Raw genomic sequence first — 16,615 nt, 5'->3', positions numbered from 1 at the left:
ACATCAATATCTCCCGTGTTTGACCTAGCGTGCGTTGTGGAAGGAATGGCACGTCTATCAGCTCTGTCAACAAACAGAAAGAATAGCTCCAGTTGCTGTCCTTTGAATCGCAGCTTTCCCTCATCTGCTCTGTGTATATTTAGATATCATTTGCATGTTAATTAAATTTGTGTGCATAATGAGGATCCGTTATGCTCAACATAGTAATGAGATGTAGTCAAGCGGACCAGTAGTTATGCACCATTACTGTTCTTCCTTGGGCTGCATACACTGCTGAGCCCTTTGTTTCTAGGTTGTGTATGGTGGGTTTTGTTGTGTAGGTGTGTGTATGTGCGTGCGTGAGATTGATTGGGTGAGCTTTAAACGTTTATCTTATCCCAATCACGCAGGTGGCTCTGAGAATGTTGTGGGTTTGGCAACTGTTCCAGAGTCTGTTCCATATGCGCCCACCTGGCCCCCCACACACACACCCATCACAAACCCAACCAGCCAAGTCATCCGGCTCCCTCCCAAACAGGTTCTGCAGAGCAGGATTAATGCAGTGTCTCTGCTGGAAGTTGTTTGAAATGGGTTGTGTTGTATTTCTGGAATACCTCTTCACCTCCCGCACACGCCCCATACCACACACACACACACACACACACACACACATACATGTGCATGCATACACACTGTTACACTGTTTCAAGGAGTGAAACAGAGCCACAGAAAGGTCATTAAGCAGAAAGCTTGATGGGAGGCACGGGGAGGATGTGCTGCTGAATCAGAAGGGGGTCTCTGAGTATGTTTAGTCTGCATCATGCTTCTTTCCTCTCTTCCTACTCCTTCTTCACATCCTGTCTTTTTGTCTTTCCTTTAATCACTCCTTCTCCTGACCACACTTCCAAGATAAATGGACCTTGTATTTGTTCCATTTGTCAGTTCCTCAAGCCAGTTGCATTTTCCCCTCACACATGCTCTTAAGTATTATGTAGTGTTCTCTTTCTCTCTTATTCAGTGTTTGCATTTTTCATCTCTTTCTTTCTCTTTAATCTCTTATGTTCTCCCTCATTTCTTATATTCTCAATCTCTTATATTCTCTTTCATTTTTTCCCTCTCTGTCTCTCTTAAGCAACATTTTTGTTGCTTTCTGTCTCCTCCTTTTTTATTTGTGTGTCTTTTTTTTTCTCTTGAATCTACTCTCTATAGAGAGCTTTGGGTAGAAGAGGAATTATAGGGGATTATATGAAACATAGGGTGGTATAGGGCAATATAAGGAGTATATGGAAGTATAAAGAAGTATAAGGTAGCGTAGGGTATTATGGTTAGTATGGAGTAATGGGGAAATTAGGCGTGTTACAACCCCTACCTGTCTTTCAACATTATATATTTTTTTCCCTTTTTACATCTTTTCCCTCTCCCACCAACTCTCTCACTACCATGTTTATGTTTGCTGTATAATTTAACACAATTATGTACACAGATTGAGGAAGAATCCACTAAAACAGCCCCGAGAGTTTGAAATATATTGTTTATCCTGTTCACAAGACGGATAATGTGTCTCACAGCTCACTTCATATCCAATGGGGTCTTTATATTCCATATTATTTCACTGTTGTTTTTCCTCTCTCGCTTTGCAGCAAATCAGCAGATAAGTGGAATCCGCATCTTCTCATTAATCTTCAGACAGGGGAGCGAGCGCTGCAGATGAATTAGTAAAACTAGACTGTACCCCGCTTCTCAGGATGGAAGAGCTCTTTGGTTGCTGCTGCTGAGTTCATTACTAAGTGTCCTCTGTTTCACCCCTAAGGCAACTCCATGCAAGACGTTGGGCCCAATCTGGGCCTGAAGAAGTCCAGCTCCCTGGAGAGCCTCCAGACGGCTGTTGCCGAGGTAACGCTGAACGGGGATGTCCCCTTCCACAGGCCACGCCCACGGATCATCAGGGGGAGGGGCTGCAACGAGAGTTTCCGGGCTGCCATTGACAAATCATATGACCGGCCTGTCATGAGTGTGGCTGGTGAGGAAGAGGAGGATGAAGGCATGGAGACATGTAAGTTGTTTCAGGTTACAGTTGTCAACACATGTTGAATTTTATTCCTCTTCATTGTTTAAATAATACATATTTATACATATAATTTATTATACACATAATATACACATTTGTACAAATAAAACAAGCATGAAACATGTTTATTACACAAAGAATTCCCTATACATATATAGTTTTCTCTTCTGAAACAGTTAGAAATGATATATGTAAAATTACACCATATTTTTGATATTGATGAATGTAACTCTTAATTTTAAGGAATCCTTCAGTGTTAAACTATAAACTCTAGCAAAACCCAAACTGAAACTGGTGGAACTGAAAATGAGAATATGGTGTTGCTGATCCTGGAGAGCAGCACATCCCCTTGAGACTCTATTCTTATTGTAGTTTAGCCTGCTTATGAGAAAACATAAATTATTTTTTTTTAATTTTCCAACTGTCTATGTTCCTGTTGAACACTCCTTTTCCATTTTATTTTATATTTTATTTAGTCTATTGTTGTTGTTGTTGTTGTTGTTTTTTGTCAAATAAGACTGCAGTCACCCTGAGGAAGTTAGACAACAGCACACAGAATCCTTCGCACCACATCTAAGTCAGGCTTTCCTTATTCAGACAGAGAACAGCCCAACTTGGGACCCTGTGGCCAATCAGCGTCTCGTCTGCATTACTCACATATTACTATTCATATCAGTCACGTCCGAGCCAGCTCCCAGACGACCCTGCTGGCTGTGTTTTTTTTCCTCTTCTCTGCCCAGTGGGGCCTTCTCTTTCAAACGGCTGCTTCTTAATGTTTTCAGACTCGGAGCGGTGGGGAAACCCTTGTCCTGTTTACTGCAAGAAACAGCTCGTCCTTCATTTCTCCTTCAAGCCTATTGTGAACAGAGCGGCAGGCAGTCACTGCTTTAATTTCAGCCATTGTATAGGCAAAATACTGTATATAGTGCTTTGTGAATGTGTTCATCTACAGTTAGGGCTTTTTTTATATATAAATGAGAGCCAGGTAAAGATTTTTTTTCTTTTTTTTGACAGTTTTTTAAACAGTCAACCATGTTTACACAAACAGCAAGGCCATCTGAAGCTGGTCAAGTGGGTTATAATGGCTACTTACTAGTATAGTGGGCATCAAAGGGTATTATTTTATTTGAGTTTGATGGGTTAGCTGGTCTACAAGCACGATCTTCCTAAGCAACCAGTGTGATCAAGCTTGTAATTCAGTTTAAATAGCATGAATTAAAGCAAATGAACATACACTATGCTGGTCTAAAGTTGGTTAACCAGTGCATTTAATCTTCAAGCACAGACCCTTTATCCATTTGAACAAAATGTTTTAGCATACACATAGGCCTTTGATAAGCCTGTTATTATTTAAGGAATAATTGCTACAACTGAAGAACCTTAGAGAACACCACCCCCTTTTTTCTAGAAAAACTGCATTCCTATTTAAAGGCTATGTGTTTAATATGTTCTTTACACAGTCTTTTTTTTTTTTTTTTGGGTGTCTTGCTATAGAGTGTCAAATTAATTAACACATTGTTGTGACTGTGTACATTGTTGAGCATTTCACTTTATATTCCAACACACTTTTTTCTCTTTTCACTCTACTAAAAGTAAAGTATTGTGTTAGAAACCTGTGAATGAATAAATGAATATATGAAATTGTTCTCCCTCACATGTATGGAATAAGAGCAAGTTCTTTTTTTTAAGGCATCACTGATCCTAAAAACAAGCAAACATAAGCAATTGGTGCCCTGTCCAGTCTGTTGTTTCATTACACACAGCAATGTTTTTGAGCTGTCAAACAAACCCAGGGCTGGTTATTAACAGCAGCCCACCCCACCCGACCCGAGGAGCTGCCTTATTCTCTCCATTAAAAAGATTCCATTCAAAGGAGCGGAGGTATTTTTCCAGCTAAATTATTTGCTTGAATCACTTTGTTCTGGAAAGCTTTGTCTGTAAGCCGCTAAATACTGTCTTATCTCCCCGTGAGCAAAATGGAGGGTGAGGAGGGGTGGGGGGGGGTGGGTAAAAGGGGATGCCGGGGGCCAGGAGATTCTGCTATAGAGGTATATTGCATTGCTCCAATCCTGATATTCAAATAAGTCAAATAAGTTTTTCAATTTAGATAAAAAGCAACCTGCCTGTGTCTGTCCCCGAGGTTAATAGTCAGAGTTGACAGATAAGGACGGGCATTCTTTGTCCACGCCGACACTTTTATTTACATAAAATGTGAATTTGGTGTTAGCTGGAGGAAAATGTGTCACTGGTAGATATCCTGCAGAGAAAATGAGTTAACCTGTGCGTAGCATCTCTCCTCAGCTGCTGCTGTTCCCTAAATACTAAACCTGAAGCGTCTTATGTTTCAGCTCGTGCACCAGGGTAGCAGTTTCTCTTGCATCAGAATCCAAAAGGAGGGGACTAATGATGCCTTTTGATCGGGGTGTCAAAACATTTAGTGCTTCTTGCCTCTCTCGTGAAGCTGAAATCATTTTAATTACCCTAATTCGCTGCTTTTTATACCGCAGTCAAACGACCAGCTCAAAATGGCAGCTTAACTTAGCAGCAATGGCTGTTTTGATGAAAACACTATTGATCTGTGGAGCTGTTGCTGCATTGACTCCAGCTCTGCCTCCGTCACACGTCTCTTTGTTAGGCTAATGAGTAGTGTTTGGGAAATGAAGGGTCCAATTTATACCTCTCATGCTTTTCTCTCTCCCTCTTCCTCTCCGTTTTCTCTCTTCTTTGCTTCCATGTTTGTCAAGACCAGATTGAGTTTTTGTGGGTGTGTGATAATGACAAGCTGAGTGCTTGCCTACACACACACACACACACACACACACACATACTCACACACTCATCTGGCCCCCCAGGAGGCCTGAGCGATTGCCATCTCCTGTGTGTTATCCGAGACGGCATCATTAGGAGCTGCAGAAATTAGCACGCTCCTCTAATCTCGCAGACCAGTTTTAATTGCCAGATGCAGCTCATCCGTGGAGATATGCCGCCTTTGCACTTAGCGGCCCGATAAGCTGGCACACGGGAAGAGAAAAGGGAAGAAGAAAAGAGTGATGAAAGTGATAGCTACCCAAATGTAGTTAGTGTTATCATCCTGCAAACTGTTAAAGGGGTTTAGAGAAAGAAGAGAAGGAAAAAAGAAGAAAAAAAGCAAAAAAGGGACACATAATTGAAAAAGGTTTTAGAGCTTGATTGTGCCTGCCGCTCCTGTCATACACAATTCCACGCTGAGGTTTCACTTCACAGATGTCCTCTGGGATTGGTCTGAGTGAAAGAAGAAAGTGTTGCTGATAACTTCAGAGGAGGGGAGGGGGGAGCAGAAAAAAACAACCCCCCCCCCCCCCCAAGCTAAAAACTCCACCATGGCTCCTTAGTCTTTTCTCAGATAAGCTTATTTCTTTCCACCAAAAAAAACCTCTACTGCAGAGAGAGAGAGAGAGAGAGAGAGATGTGGGATATTAATAAGTTCTAATCACACAATCCATCTTCCACCAGGTACACTGCAACAGATATACCATCTCCACTGCCGCTTAGCGTCATGCTAAAGCACTTTGCAATTAGCAGTCTCTTTTTCTCCCTCTCCCTCCCTCTCCTTTGCTCATTCGGAGCTTATTTAAACTTACAATTACTGACAGATTAATTACGTTTGATGCAGCAGGCCGTCCGGAATGGAAATAGCAGTTATAATCAGAACTACGCCGAAATGAAAATGAGCTAAATCAGTTTCCATTCGCTTTGGGCCTTGCGATTGTAAGTAGTGTAAGATATGTTCCGAATGTGGAGGCGAGCGACACATAAGAGCAAGAGCAAATTTTGCAAGCAGTTGGAAAACCATCTGCCTTTTTGCAAGTGAGCTCTTGCTGTCTGTAACCGTCTGCCCAGAGGTCTTTGAAAATGTATTAGATATAACCGGTACTCGACTTTGTAGTTCATCAGAGCAATGTGGGAAATTAACATGCGAGAACCATGTAGACAAGATCAGATGAAGAATTACTGCAGTTACGTTCTGGTGCCTATAACTTTTGCACCATTTAAGGTTGAAAGTACAATTCTAGTAAGATGCTGGAGAACAACCTAATCCTTATGACTGCAGTTGTGTTTGTTATATTGTGGTAAATTACCTTGTTATAGATTTAATGGCATAACTCTCAAACTGAGTGTTCACTGTGTTAAATAATTGGAAATATGTCCAACATTATTCACTTTTTATTTATTGAATGATGAGGGAAGAAAGACACTTTAAACACATAGAGCTTTAATGAGAATGTGGACAGGAGGATCAACAAACCATTTAATTATTTATTTTTTTTATTGCAGACAATTCAGATGAACTACTTAACTTATAGCTATTTGTTGCGTCACCTTCGTAACTGAAGGTACCAACCATTGATCAGTCCTAATAAATCCCAATGATCAAACTGTGTTAATGAAAAGTTTAATGCAGGAACAATTCTCTTCCAAGACCTCAGTGAATGCAACAAAATCAATATAACAATTTTTAGTAAGGCTATAAACACTGCAGTGAAAATTATGATCATCTTGTTGCTATTCTATCAGGAGACTAAAATTCTCTCTTCAAAGCAAACATCCTAACAGCGCAATGCATTACTAAAACAAGTATATTAGCAAAGCAATCCTGCCCTTGCTCTGATGTCTTCAAAGAGAGCTTCAAAGTCTCTTGTGGGACACCGAAATATTGCCGCTTCTTAATTGTGCGCACAGAGGCAGGGAAACAGTCAGATAATGATTTACTCTTGAAGTGGAGCTGTTACAGGGAGAACATTTTAATAGAGAACTCTCTGTTCCCACATGGAAGAACTACTTTTTTCTAAAAATACTCGCTCGCTCGTGCCTGGTAGATAACGGGATGCCGTAACTCTGTCTTCTCAGAATATGTGCTTGCTTGTCTGTGAGTGTGTAGTCTAGCCCTCAGCTCCCGATGTTGAAACATATACAGCGGCAGATGTGTGAAACATGGTTGTGTGGCTGTGGTCCAGGCTCTTGGGTAGTCCCTGCTGTGGAGGCCCTGTAGAGAGAAAGCCTTGCTGACGAAGGTCTATTAAAAGTTATAATCTAGTTACTCCAGGCTACAGGATGCATGCATGCTCATATAGTCAGTCAGCCAACACGCGGTTGTTGTTTTTGTGCTGGTGCTGTAAGGCTAATAAAGCTAACAAGCTTGAAACTATGTAATGGTTTTTGGATTCCTACTAGAGCAAGAACACCTACTAAACTAGTCCTAAAATCATACCTCTCCATTCCAGAAGGCTAGTTGATCTTACAAGATTTTAGACCAATGCTGTGAGCATTTTATTACCTTTAGTGACAGCTGCTGATAAGATCAGAAAATTGAGTAATTACATCCCACACGCCATATTCCTACCTCTTCCCAAAAGTATTAGATGGAGCACCATCATTCCAGAGAACACCGTTCCACTTCTCCACAGCTCAGTGCTGGAGGATTTATTCCCCTCAAGCTCACACTTGGCATTAGATGATTGTGGTCATTTTATGGTCTCCAGAGAACCATGGGAATCAGGGAACAGCTTGGGGACATCTACAGCTGTATAACTTGTGCGGTGTTACCTTGTCAGTGATGTTGAACACAGTGCTCATGGCAAGGTGATGTGAATTATAAGTAAGGCCTGGTAGTGGTTACCTGATTGATGAGACTTTTAAATTTCAAAGTTTTAACATTTGGCAAGTCAGTGTAGTTAGATTTGCACATACACTAACTCGTACAGTATCTGCTGGGGTTGAGTTTAGGTAATTTGGGTGATTTCGAAAAGATGAAGGAAGAGAAAGGAAAGGGTTTAGTCTGTGATGAGAGAGGCAGAGACCTTACCACCTTTGGTGCAGATATGTAAGAGGGAGTGTGTTGATGTTGATGTGGGACTGTGGGTGTAAAATGAGTTCAGAATTTTAATGGGTTCCTTATTGAGGCCGTACTTTAGCACAGATTCCTTCCAAATGAAAAAAGCAAGGCCAGTTGAGCCACTATGGCCTCTAACCATTTCAGACACTTCTTTAGCGAGTATCCAAAAAATAAAGTGCTTGCGGGTGAATCTGTGTCAACAGTGTTGGAAGTGCTCTGCATTTGTAAAAATATTTTATTTGGCAGGGCCGACAGGGAGGCCTTGGGTGCTGTCTTGATTTTGTGCATATTGAATTACTGAGACCTAGGTCTAGAACATCGCTCACTGTCTCTCTCTCTCTCTCTCTCTCTCTCTCTCTCTCTCTTTTAGTGGAGGAAGATACAGAGGAAAGCTCACGCTCTGGACGAGAGTCTGTCTCTACAACGAATGACCTCCCCCTTCCAGCTGGTGGAACAGCCACCCTGGAAACCCAGGTGAATGGCAGCCGACCCAAAGATGACAAGAAGAAAGAGAAAGGAGAAAAGGAGAAGAAAGAGAAGAAGGAGAAGAGCAAATCTAAGAAAGGCGTGCTGAAGGGTCTGGGCGACATGTTCAGGTGCAGTGAACTAAAAACTAGAGATGTCTCATTTCAAAACACTTCACTGTCACATTCATCCCAGTGCAGGTAGCCAGCACTCAACTAGTGTCTGTGCAATAAGCTGTGTAACCTCTACCAGTGCATAGCTTGAGCCGTTTTTTTTTTTTTTAATTTAATGTATGGTATTAGGCTAATAGCATACTGCTCCTAGGTTAAACACCAGCTAATGCTATTAGATAAATACTAGCTGGATACTAGCTTTTTTTAGTTGACATTTGGCTGTTTCTGGGGAAGCACATTAGGTGGTATTAAGCTTTTGCCAATATAGGGACCATTTAGCTGGTGCAAATACAGATCATTAACTGCTATTTAGTGGGGGGCTTAGCTGACTGTAGTATAGCTACAGCTGATGTTTTCTTCTGGTTAAAGGGACATTAGGTACATTAGCTGGTATTCAACTAGTCCCAGGACGGGGTCATAGCTGGTGTTTAGTGGGTTTTAGTGAAGAATTTAAAAAAAATTAACAGTATTTAGCTGCTGTTTATGTGCTTCCAATGAATCACGTTAGCTGCTGCTTAGCTAGTTGTAGTATAGAGCATTAGCTGCCATTTAGCTGATACTAATGCAGTTAGTTGTTCAGTTTGTACTAATGCTATTCATCTACAGTTTTTTAAGTGATATCTGTCTGGTTATTATTTATTTATTTTGTTGTTGTTTTTTTTGCACAAACTATGTTTTTCTCATAGCAGAGCGGTTAGCACTGTAGCTCATATTTTATCTAGTTTTAGAGCAGATGCTTAGTTTGTGGTAATGTAGGTTTCCCACCTGCTTGCCTATGTAGTTTATGAGGACCCTTGGCTTCACGTAGAACAGCAAGGTGGCTCAGGTAGCCTGTGGCAGTTTGCGCGAAGGTGGTCTCTAATAAGGGGAAATGTTTTATTCATGTGACTTCTGCATTGTCAGAGCCTTTATATCTTGATTATGAATGCAGAAGTGTGAATCCAACAGGGGGGTTCTGAAATTATAGTATTTTTCTGCTCTAAAAATTACCAGTTTACACAATTGGTGTAGCAGGTTCTGAGATTGTGGTGTTTGTATTGAATTAGAAGTATTTCCAATTATTTGAATTGATTTATACACAGCAATTGATGTATACACAGCTATTGAGCTGCACATTCACACATATAACCAGGACACTCTGGAGCACCCACACATGAGTCTAAAGTCTCCAGGCCCAGTGCCATCTGTTAGATAGAGGGGTATACATCCCTGCAGCAGAGAGGCTTATCTAGGGTGCTGGAGCAGAAGCCAATACCACTGGTATAATTATAGTGGTACCTGACCTTAACAGTGCTGTTATGGAATAGAGGCACTTACTGCAGCAATGAGTAAAAAAAAAAACAAAAAAAAACAAACAAAAAAAACATTATATCATAACATTTGCTTTCAACAAAAACAACTCTTGAGAAGTGGGTGCCTTTAAACCTTGTGATTTAATGTGTGTCTCAAAAATTACATAAACATCTTCTATACTGTTCTAGTAGTTATACCTTAATGTTAATATTTGTAATAAATATCCAGGTTCGGTACATGTGGATGTAGTATGGGAAAGATTAATGATCCAGTACACCACCCCCCCCCCCCCCCTTCCACCATAGATTATGCCTATGAGCATTCACATAACTTGATGGTGAGTTAAAAGAAAAAAGAAAAAAAAAAGAAAAACGATGATCTATCCCTACAGAGCACTTCTGTAGAAACCAGTTGGAATTCAAGCAAGAGCAAAAAAGAGAGAGAGAGAGGGGGGCTGACTGCGAATAGTCAGGCGCCCCTCATGTTGTCAGGTTTATTAGAGGGGCTTCTTTCCCTCTGGGTTGATGGTAAGCAGGGGGTCCCGCCTCTGTTTTTGAGGGCGCATTCAACACTGCTTCTGCCAAGCTAATTAAACACAGGCCGCAATTAATTATTCCGATTTGGTGTTCATTTGAATCCCGCATAAATTAGGCAAGGCCTTATCAGCACAGTAAGTTGTTTTGTGGTGGATTAGAGTAATGGGATTAGTTAGCGTAGGCGCGCAGCTCGTGCACAGTGCTGTAGAGAACAATAAAGATGAAGTGTTTCCAGGTCATGTTTCAGGAACTCTGAGAGGTCGCTTATCACGGCCACTAATTTGTGCTTTGCTTCTCGTTTGCGTCCTGTGGAGAAAAGGCGGTCGGTAATTATGAAGACACAATCACGCCCTTGTATGCGTGTGCACACGCTCTACACCCACTTTCTCTCAAACACACACACACACACACACACATACACACACATATCTGTTGTGTCTGTCGTTTGAAGAGAGTTTGATTAGCAAATGAAAATGAATGGGAGAGTCAGAGGTTAGGTGTGTGTGTGCGTGTTCGTGTGTGTGTGTGTTTGTGTGTGTGTGTGATCGTGTGTGTCTGTGTGTCTGTGTGTATGGTGTAATGAGTGTGGTGGTCCAGAGGGAGAAGCCTGGCTTGAAAGGTTGTGAGTGTCTTCCCCTGAGCAGTGGTTCAGCCCCTCGCTCACTGCATCATCTCTCTTCATTAGGGCTGAGTGGCAGTACCACTTAAGAGGCAAACAGGGGAGGCCCCTCCGTCTGGGCCCAAAACACACCCACATCTGCTGTTAACACTGCAGCCTGGGTGCCCACCACAGCACACCCCACCTCAGCAACCAGCTTACAGGACCTGTAGTCTGTCTGCATTTTTGTCTGTCTATCTATCTGTTATCTCAGACTGTCTCTCTTGTGATATTTTACTGCTCTCTGCTTTTTGCACTTAGTGTGACTTTTGTTTATGCTGCTGTTCTCTCTCTTTTTTGTTTTCTTACTGTCTCCCTCTCTCTCTCTCTCTCTCTCTCTCTCTCTCTCTCTCTCTTCTATAAACTATGGACAACATTTCTTCTAAATTCCAAATACAAATATTGTCATTTAGAGCATTTATTTGCAGAAAATGAGAAATGGCTGATATAAAAAAAGTATGCTAAGCTTTTAGATTTCAACTAAGGCAAAGAAAACAAGTTCATATTCATAAAGTTTTAGGAGTTCAGAAATCAATATTTGGTGGAATATCCCTGGTTTTTAATCACAGTTTTCATTCATCTTGGCGTTTTCTCCTCCTCCAGTCTTACACACTGCTTTTGGATAACTTTATGCCACTCCTGGTACAAAAATTCAAGCAGATTTTGTCCAATAAATATAATGGTCCCATAGTGAAAATGCAGTTCTAGTATTGTATTATTAAAAAAACACATTTTAAATATTGGTGCAGTTTATCTAACTACATTAATATAAGCTGGTTGATGGAACTACTTATTATATAACATTGATCATTTACTACGTACACCAGACTTGCAAAAAAAAAAAAAAAAAAAAAAAAGCTAAATCTTTACCTAATGCGACTAATACTACAACCCACATGACCCATAATAGAGTAATCTATGTAACAATTTGCTTTACCTCAACTACAGCTTAGCTACTTTATGTAATAAATAAAAATGTCCTGCAAATAGTCTCTTCCCCAAGCCAGGCTGTCAAACACTTCATTACAATGTAAAATGTGTCAATATTATCACAGGGAAAACTGATTGTTGGAATTAGACACTGGAGATTCAAAGTAAAAAAAATTATATATATAATAATAAAAATTTGGTGAATGAGGAAAGTGGCTGTTCTGTAATGAAACCATATGGGAATGGACAGAGCTGCACATCACACTCCAAGCTTTTGTTAATAAGTGCATTAGTTTTGTTTTATTGGAACTGTTGTCTAGCCTTGTTGTTCTCTAGTCAGGCAATTTTGCATCCTAAAAATGTATGAAGCAGACTAACAAATAACATGCACATATACACCAGCCCAGGAAGGAAATATGAATTTAGTTTTTTTTGTTTGTTTAAGTTTTCTCTTTTTACTTTTCAGTTCACACATTCACCCAGACACACACTTGAGCATGCATACAGATGAAAACCTGATCTCACACACGCTACACATAATTCCTTTGGCTCCATCTATTCAAGGCCAATTTGAGTGAAACTGACCTTCACTTTCCTTTAGTCTTCCATCTCCGAATAAGAAACACACACACACCCACACACACATAGGCTTTCACTCGCTCTAGGGAGACTGTTGAGGCACTAGCAACACACTGCAATTTCAGCTCATCTGAATGCCTGACTAAACATGCTCTGATGAGCTCACACCACACAGCTTAATGGAGAGAGATGGATATTAATGTCAGAAGCGGGGATGAGGGAGAGCAATGGAACAAAATCGGAGAGAGACAAAGAAATTGAGCATGTAGCTGAACTGGGAGGAGGGGGGTGAGGAACTGAGTGTAAATGAATAGTGCGTTAAAAAAGAAGTGCCAAAAAATAAATAAATAAAGCGAGGACGAGTGAAGGAAATGAAAATGCAATAGTTTATATAATATAGAATATATATTATTCAAGTCTGATACAGTAACTTGTGACTGTACTGGCTGGGTGTGATTGATATGATTCACGTATACAATTCTATTATTTTCTCACTGTAGTGTCAAACCCATTAAGAGGGCAAGAAATTTGAGTAATTAACTTTTGACAAGGCACAGCAAGAGATGCCTGCTGCTATTAGTACGCATATTCTGGTTTGTTTAACTTTTTTTTTTTGTTTACCAAATAATTATATATATATATATATATATATATATATATATATATATATATATATATATATATATATATATATATATATATATATATATTATATACTTCTTTCTAGTTTGGATGACTTTTAATATTAATCTGCAATGCAGTAAAAAAAACACTGAATTTAAGGTGTGTCCAATACCTTGTAGAAACATTTGTAAATTGTTTTATATTTGCTGTAGACTTCTATAAGTCTGTAACTTCACGTTTAACTGTTCAAACAATTATACGCATATAAAAGCACACAGCAAATAGTGTAATTAATAATTAAAAAGATGAAGAAAAGAAACACTGCTTAGCAACAGGGTGTCTGCTCCTCTATGGAGTACAATGGTACCATTGACAAAATGCTCATCTTCTGATGTAATTATATCAGTTCCAGTGGGGTGTGCCTAGCATCCTTTTCTGAGATGGCATGTGATCATTACTCTCAGATCGTATCGAGCTTGTTTAGTTGTCCATGCTTCACCCCAAGGCTCTGTTAGCGTGTCAGCACGCTCAGTGCAGCCACACAAAGCCGTCTCCTCCCCTGAGAGAGAGAGTGAAAGATCGAGGGAGGCGAAAAGCCTCTATTTCCAGAGGTAATTAGGTGTTGTTTATCTTCTGTATGACTGACTGGCCACCCTTCATTCTGCCCATTGGTCTTTCACTCGTGTGTGTACATGCGAGAGGGAAAGCTGGCTATCTTTTGGTGGGTGCTGGAGCAGTGCTTGATTTGCAGAGGTTGGGGGTAGCGAATGCTCAAGGAAAGAGAGAGTAAAAGACATAAACGAGTGCAGCGGAGTGAACTGGGGCACAAGGGAGGAGGAGACAGAAGAAAAAAAAGAAAAAGGCATAAAGGATGCTCTCGTTCACGCTTTCGGTCACGGCAGCATTGGCTCGCGGCAAAGATATCCCTCTATGACTAGCCTTAGTGTTCACTATTAATAGGCTTTAATTAATAGAGCTGAACACACACACACACACACATACAGCCCCCCATACACACACACACACCCCTGTACAGCCCACCTTTAAATGACCCCTAAACCTCCAACCAGGCTGATAGATTGCACCCCCACACAGCCATCACTTTTCACCCTCAGCCAAGAGTGACAGCCAGCCCCCATAGGGACCACAGTCTGCCTGAAGTGGGAAAGACAGACAGACAGATAGACAGGGTGAAAGGGGGACCAGAGCATCTTTGTTATTTCGGGCCTATAAGTGATACAGGTGTGTGTGTGTGTGTGTGTCCAGGAGATTTAACCATTTACTATAATAATAATAATAATAATAATAATAATAATAATAATAATAATAACAATAACAATAACAATAATAATAATAATAATAATAATAATAATAAACTTTATTTATTTAGTAATAATGCAACTCAAAGTGCTTCACAATAAAATTAAGTAAAACAGCAAAATGTAAAAGTAATATAAACTAATAAAAAAATAAAAAGTAACAATTAAAAAAAATAGTAGTAAATAAGAGACATTTATATTAAAATAAAATGTAGATTAAAATAGAAATGAAAATCAAAATAAGAACAGTCAATCAAATAAAAATGTTAAATGTAAATGGAAAAGAAGCTAGTAGAAATCTAAGCTAAACAGGAAGGTTTTTAGCTGCCTTTTAAAGTAAATTTACATTGGGGGAAAACATTCCTAACTTTCAATGGATGTCAGTGTAAAATGGTTTGATGTCATAACAAAGATAAAATATTTGAAGAAAATAAATGATTAGGGTTTAATATTGTAACTAAAATAACTTAAGGCTCATTGTTCAGAAACAGCAAATAAATTATAATATAAAGTGAAGAACAGCATAGGTTTGTGTGGTGAGCGTACTTATTCAAATCTTAGATCTCACTATATTTGTCTCATTAGCATGCACACTTCATTTTAAATTAACCAAGCTCATCAACACAAGAGCATGGTTTAAGTTAGGAGTGCTGTTGTCAGTGACGATAGTGTATTATCAGTCAGGACTAGTTTCTTGCACTGTGTGGATGAATGTGATATGTGGAAATATAGTATTACTGCATCTCTTTCAGTGTGTCTGTATTGTTTTTCCAGCAATGACCAAGCACAGGCAGCAAATACAACAAAAGGGCAGTCTAACAAATTGTCAAAATATCAAAAGAGCTGTGAAGCAATATTGTCTTGTCCTTTAGATGGGTGGGTGTGACAGTCAATGAGAAGATAGGCGGAGGAGGAGGGTGGAATAGAAGGTAGTGCGAGGATATTGAAAAATGATCTCCTTCTGAAATGTCAGTAGCCTCTGAGGTGTTTACTCATATATCCATATCTCCAAAAGTCGTGTTTATATAGAACCCTGCTGAAATGAGGGAAAGAATGAAATAAATAAAAGAGATTATTTATTTTCTGAGCTTAAGGCAGATCTGTGTAACTATTATATATTTCCTATAATAACTATTATATCTTTTTAAGATGGTCTTCTCCCTGGACTGAGCTGAAGGGTTTTAAAGATTTTAGAGGGTTTTGTCAGGGGACACATTCTGTCTGAACCTGAAAATGTTCACCTTCCAGCCTTCTTTTTATCACTCTGCCAATCAAACTCCCACCATTCACAGCAGGGAGCACAGAAGTGCAACACGTTTTCTAGACAAAAGATTACATGTGTAGGAAGTGTCAGTACAAAGACATAGAATAAACTATAGAGTTTACAGTGACATGCAATGCTTTATTTCACTGTGAATTGTGAAAGAAAAAGGAGATGAACAGATCTCCAGAAGGCTTAAATTAAAACATGAAACATTTAAGGCATGATTAGTGTATTAGTATGTTTTTATAGTTACAGTACTAAAATTGCAATAGCTGAATGTTTTGCTATGGCTCTCACCGTTCTGCAACCTAAACATTGTCAAATATCTCTAGATAGACCTCAAAAACAGCAGTGCAGTGCACCACAAAAACAAAATCTAACAGAACTGAAAGCATCCTGGGCCTTTTTCTTTTTTGGTATTTTTTAAACTGTAAAGTATGGCAATATAAGACACAAATATTGCTTGAAATATTAGAGAATTTTATCATCTTCAGCTTTATGCATTGTGACAGTTGGGCATATTTTACTTCCTTAGCTTCTCACAGTAATAGATATTTTGACCGTGGGTTATTTTATTTATCCTGTTATTAAATTATGAACAAACAAATTACTGTTTATAACAGTGGCCTGGCCTCTACCAGAAACCACTTGTGAGAAAGAGAGAATAAATAAACAGCTTTAAAAGAGTAAAACCTAAGATGCTGCATCACAAGATAAAACAAACATAATAATAGGAATGTATGTAGAAGGATTGCATATTTCTGCATGTTCCTCTGTTGCTGGTTGTCACAGTCACCTCTTTGTCATGCTGTTATTTGAAGAAATCGTGTTAACAGAATGTATCGAAAAATACGC

General features: G+C 39.5%; 1 protein-coding gene across 4 annotated transcripts in view; it reads left to right on the top strand.

The window, feature by feature from the left end:
* The window catches only part of pard3aa (par-3 family cell polarity regulator alpha, a), a 554,989-nt gene that overhangs the window by 386,640 nt on the left and 151,734 nt on the right, over positions 1-16,615 (top strand). For all 4 annotated transcript variants that reach the window (XM_015602814.3, XM_015602813.3, XM_007238652.3 and 1 more), the window contains 2 exons: positions 1,790-2,032; positions 8,290-8,515. In XM_015602814.3, the coding sequence (XP_015458300.3) occupies positions 1,790-2,032; positions 8,290-8,515 (469 nt within the window). The remainder of the gene's footprint in view (positions 1-1,789; positions 2,033-8,289; positions 8,516-16,615) is intronic.

The sequence above is a fragment of the Astyanax mexicanus genome, chromosome 6 (genome assembly GCF_023375975.1).
Source record: "Astyanax mexicanus isolate ESR-SI-001 chromosome 6, AstMex3_surface, whole genome shotgun sequence".
Taxonomy (NCBI): domain Eukaryota; kingdom Metazoa; phylum Chordata; class Actinopteri; order Characiformes; family Acestrorhamphidae; genus Astyanax; species Astyanax mexicanus.
This window is presented reverse-complemented; position numbering and strand designations above follow the sequence as displayed.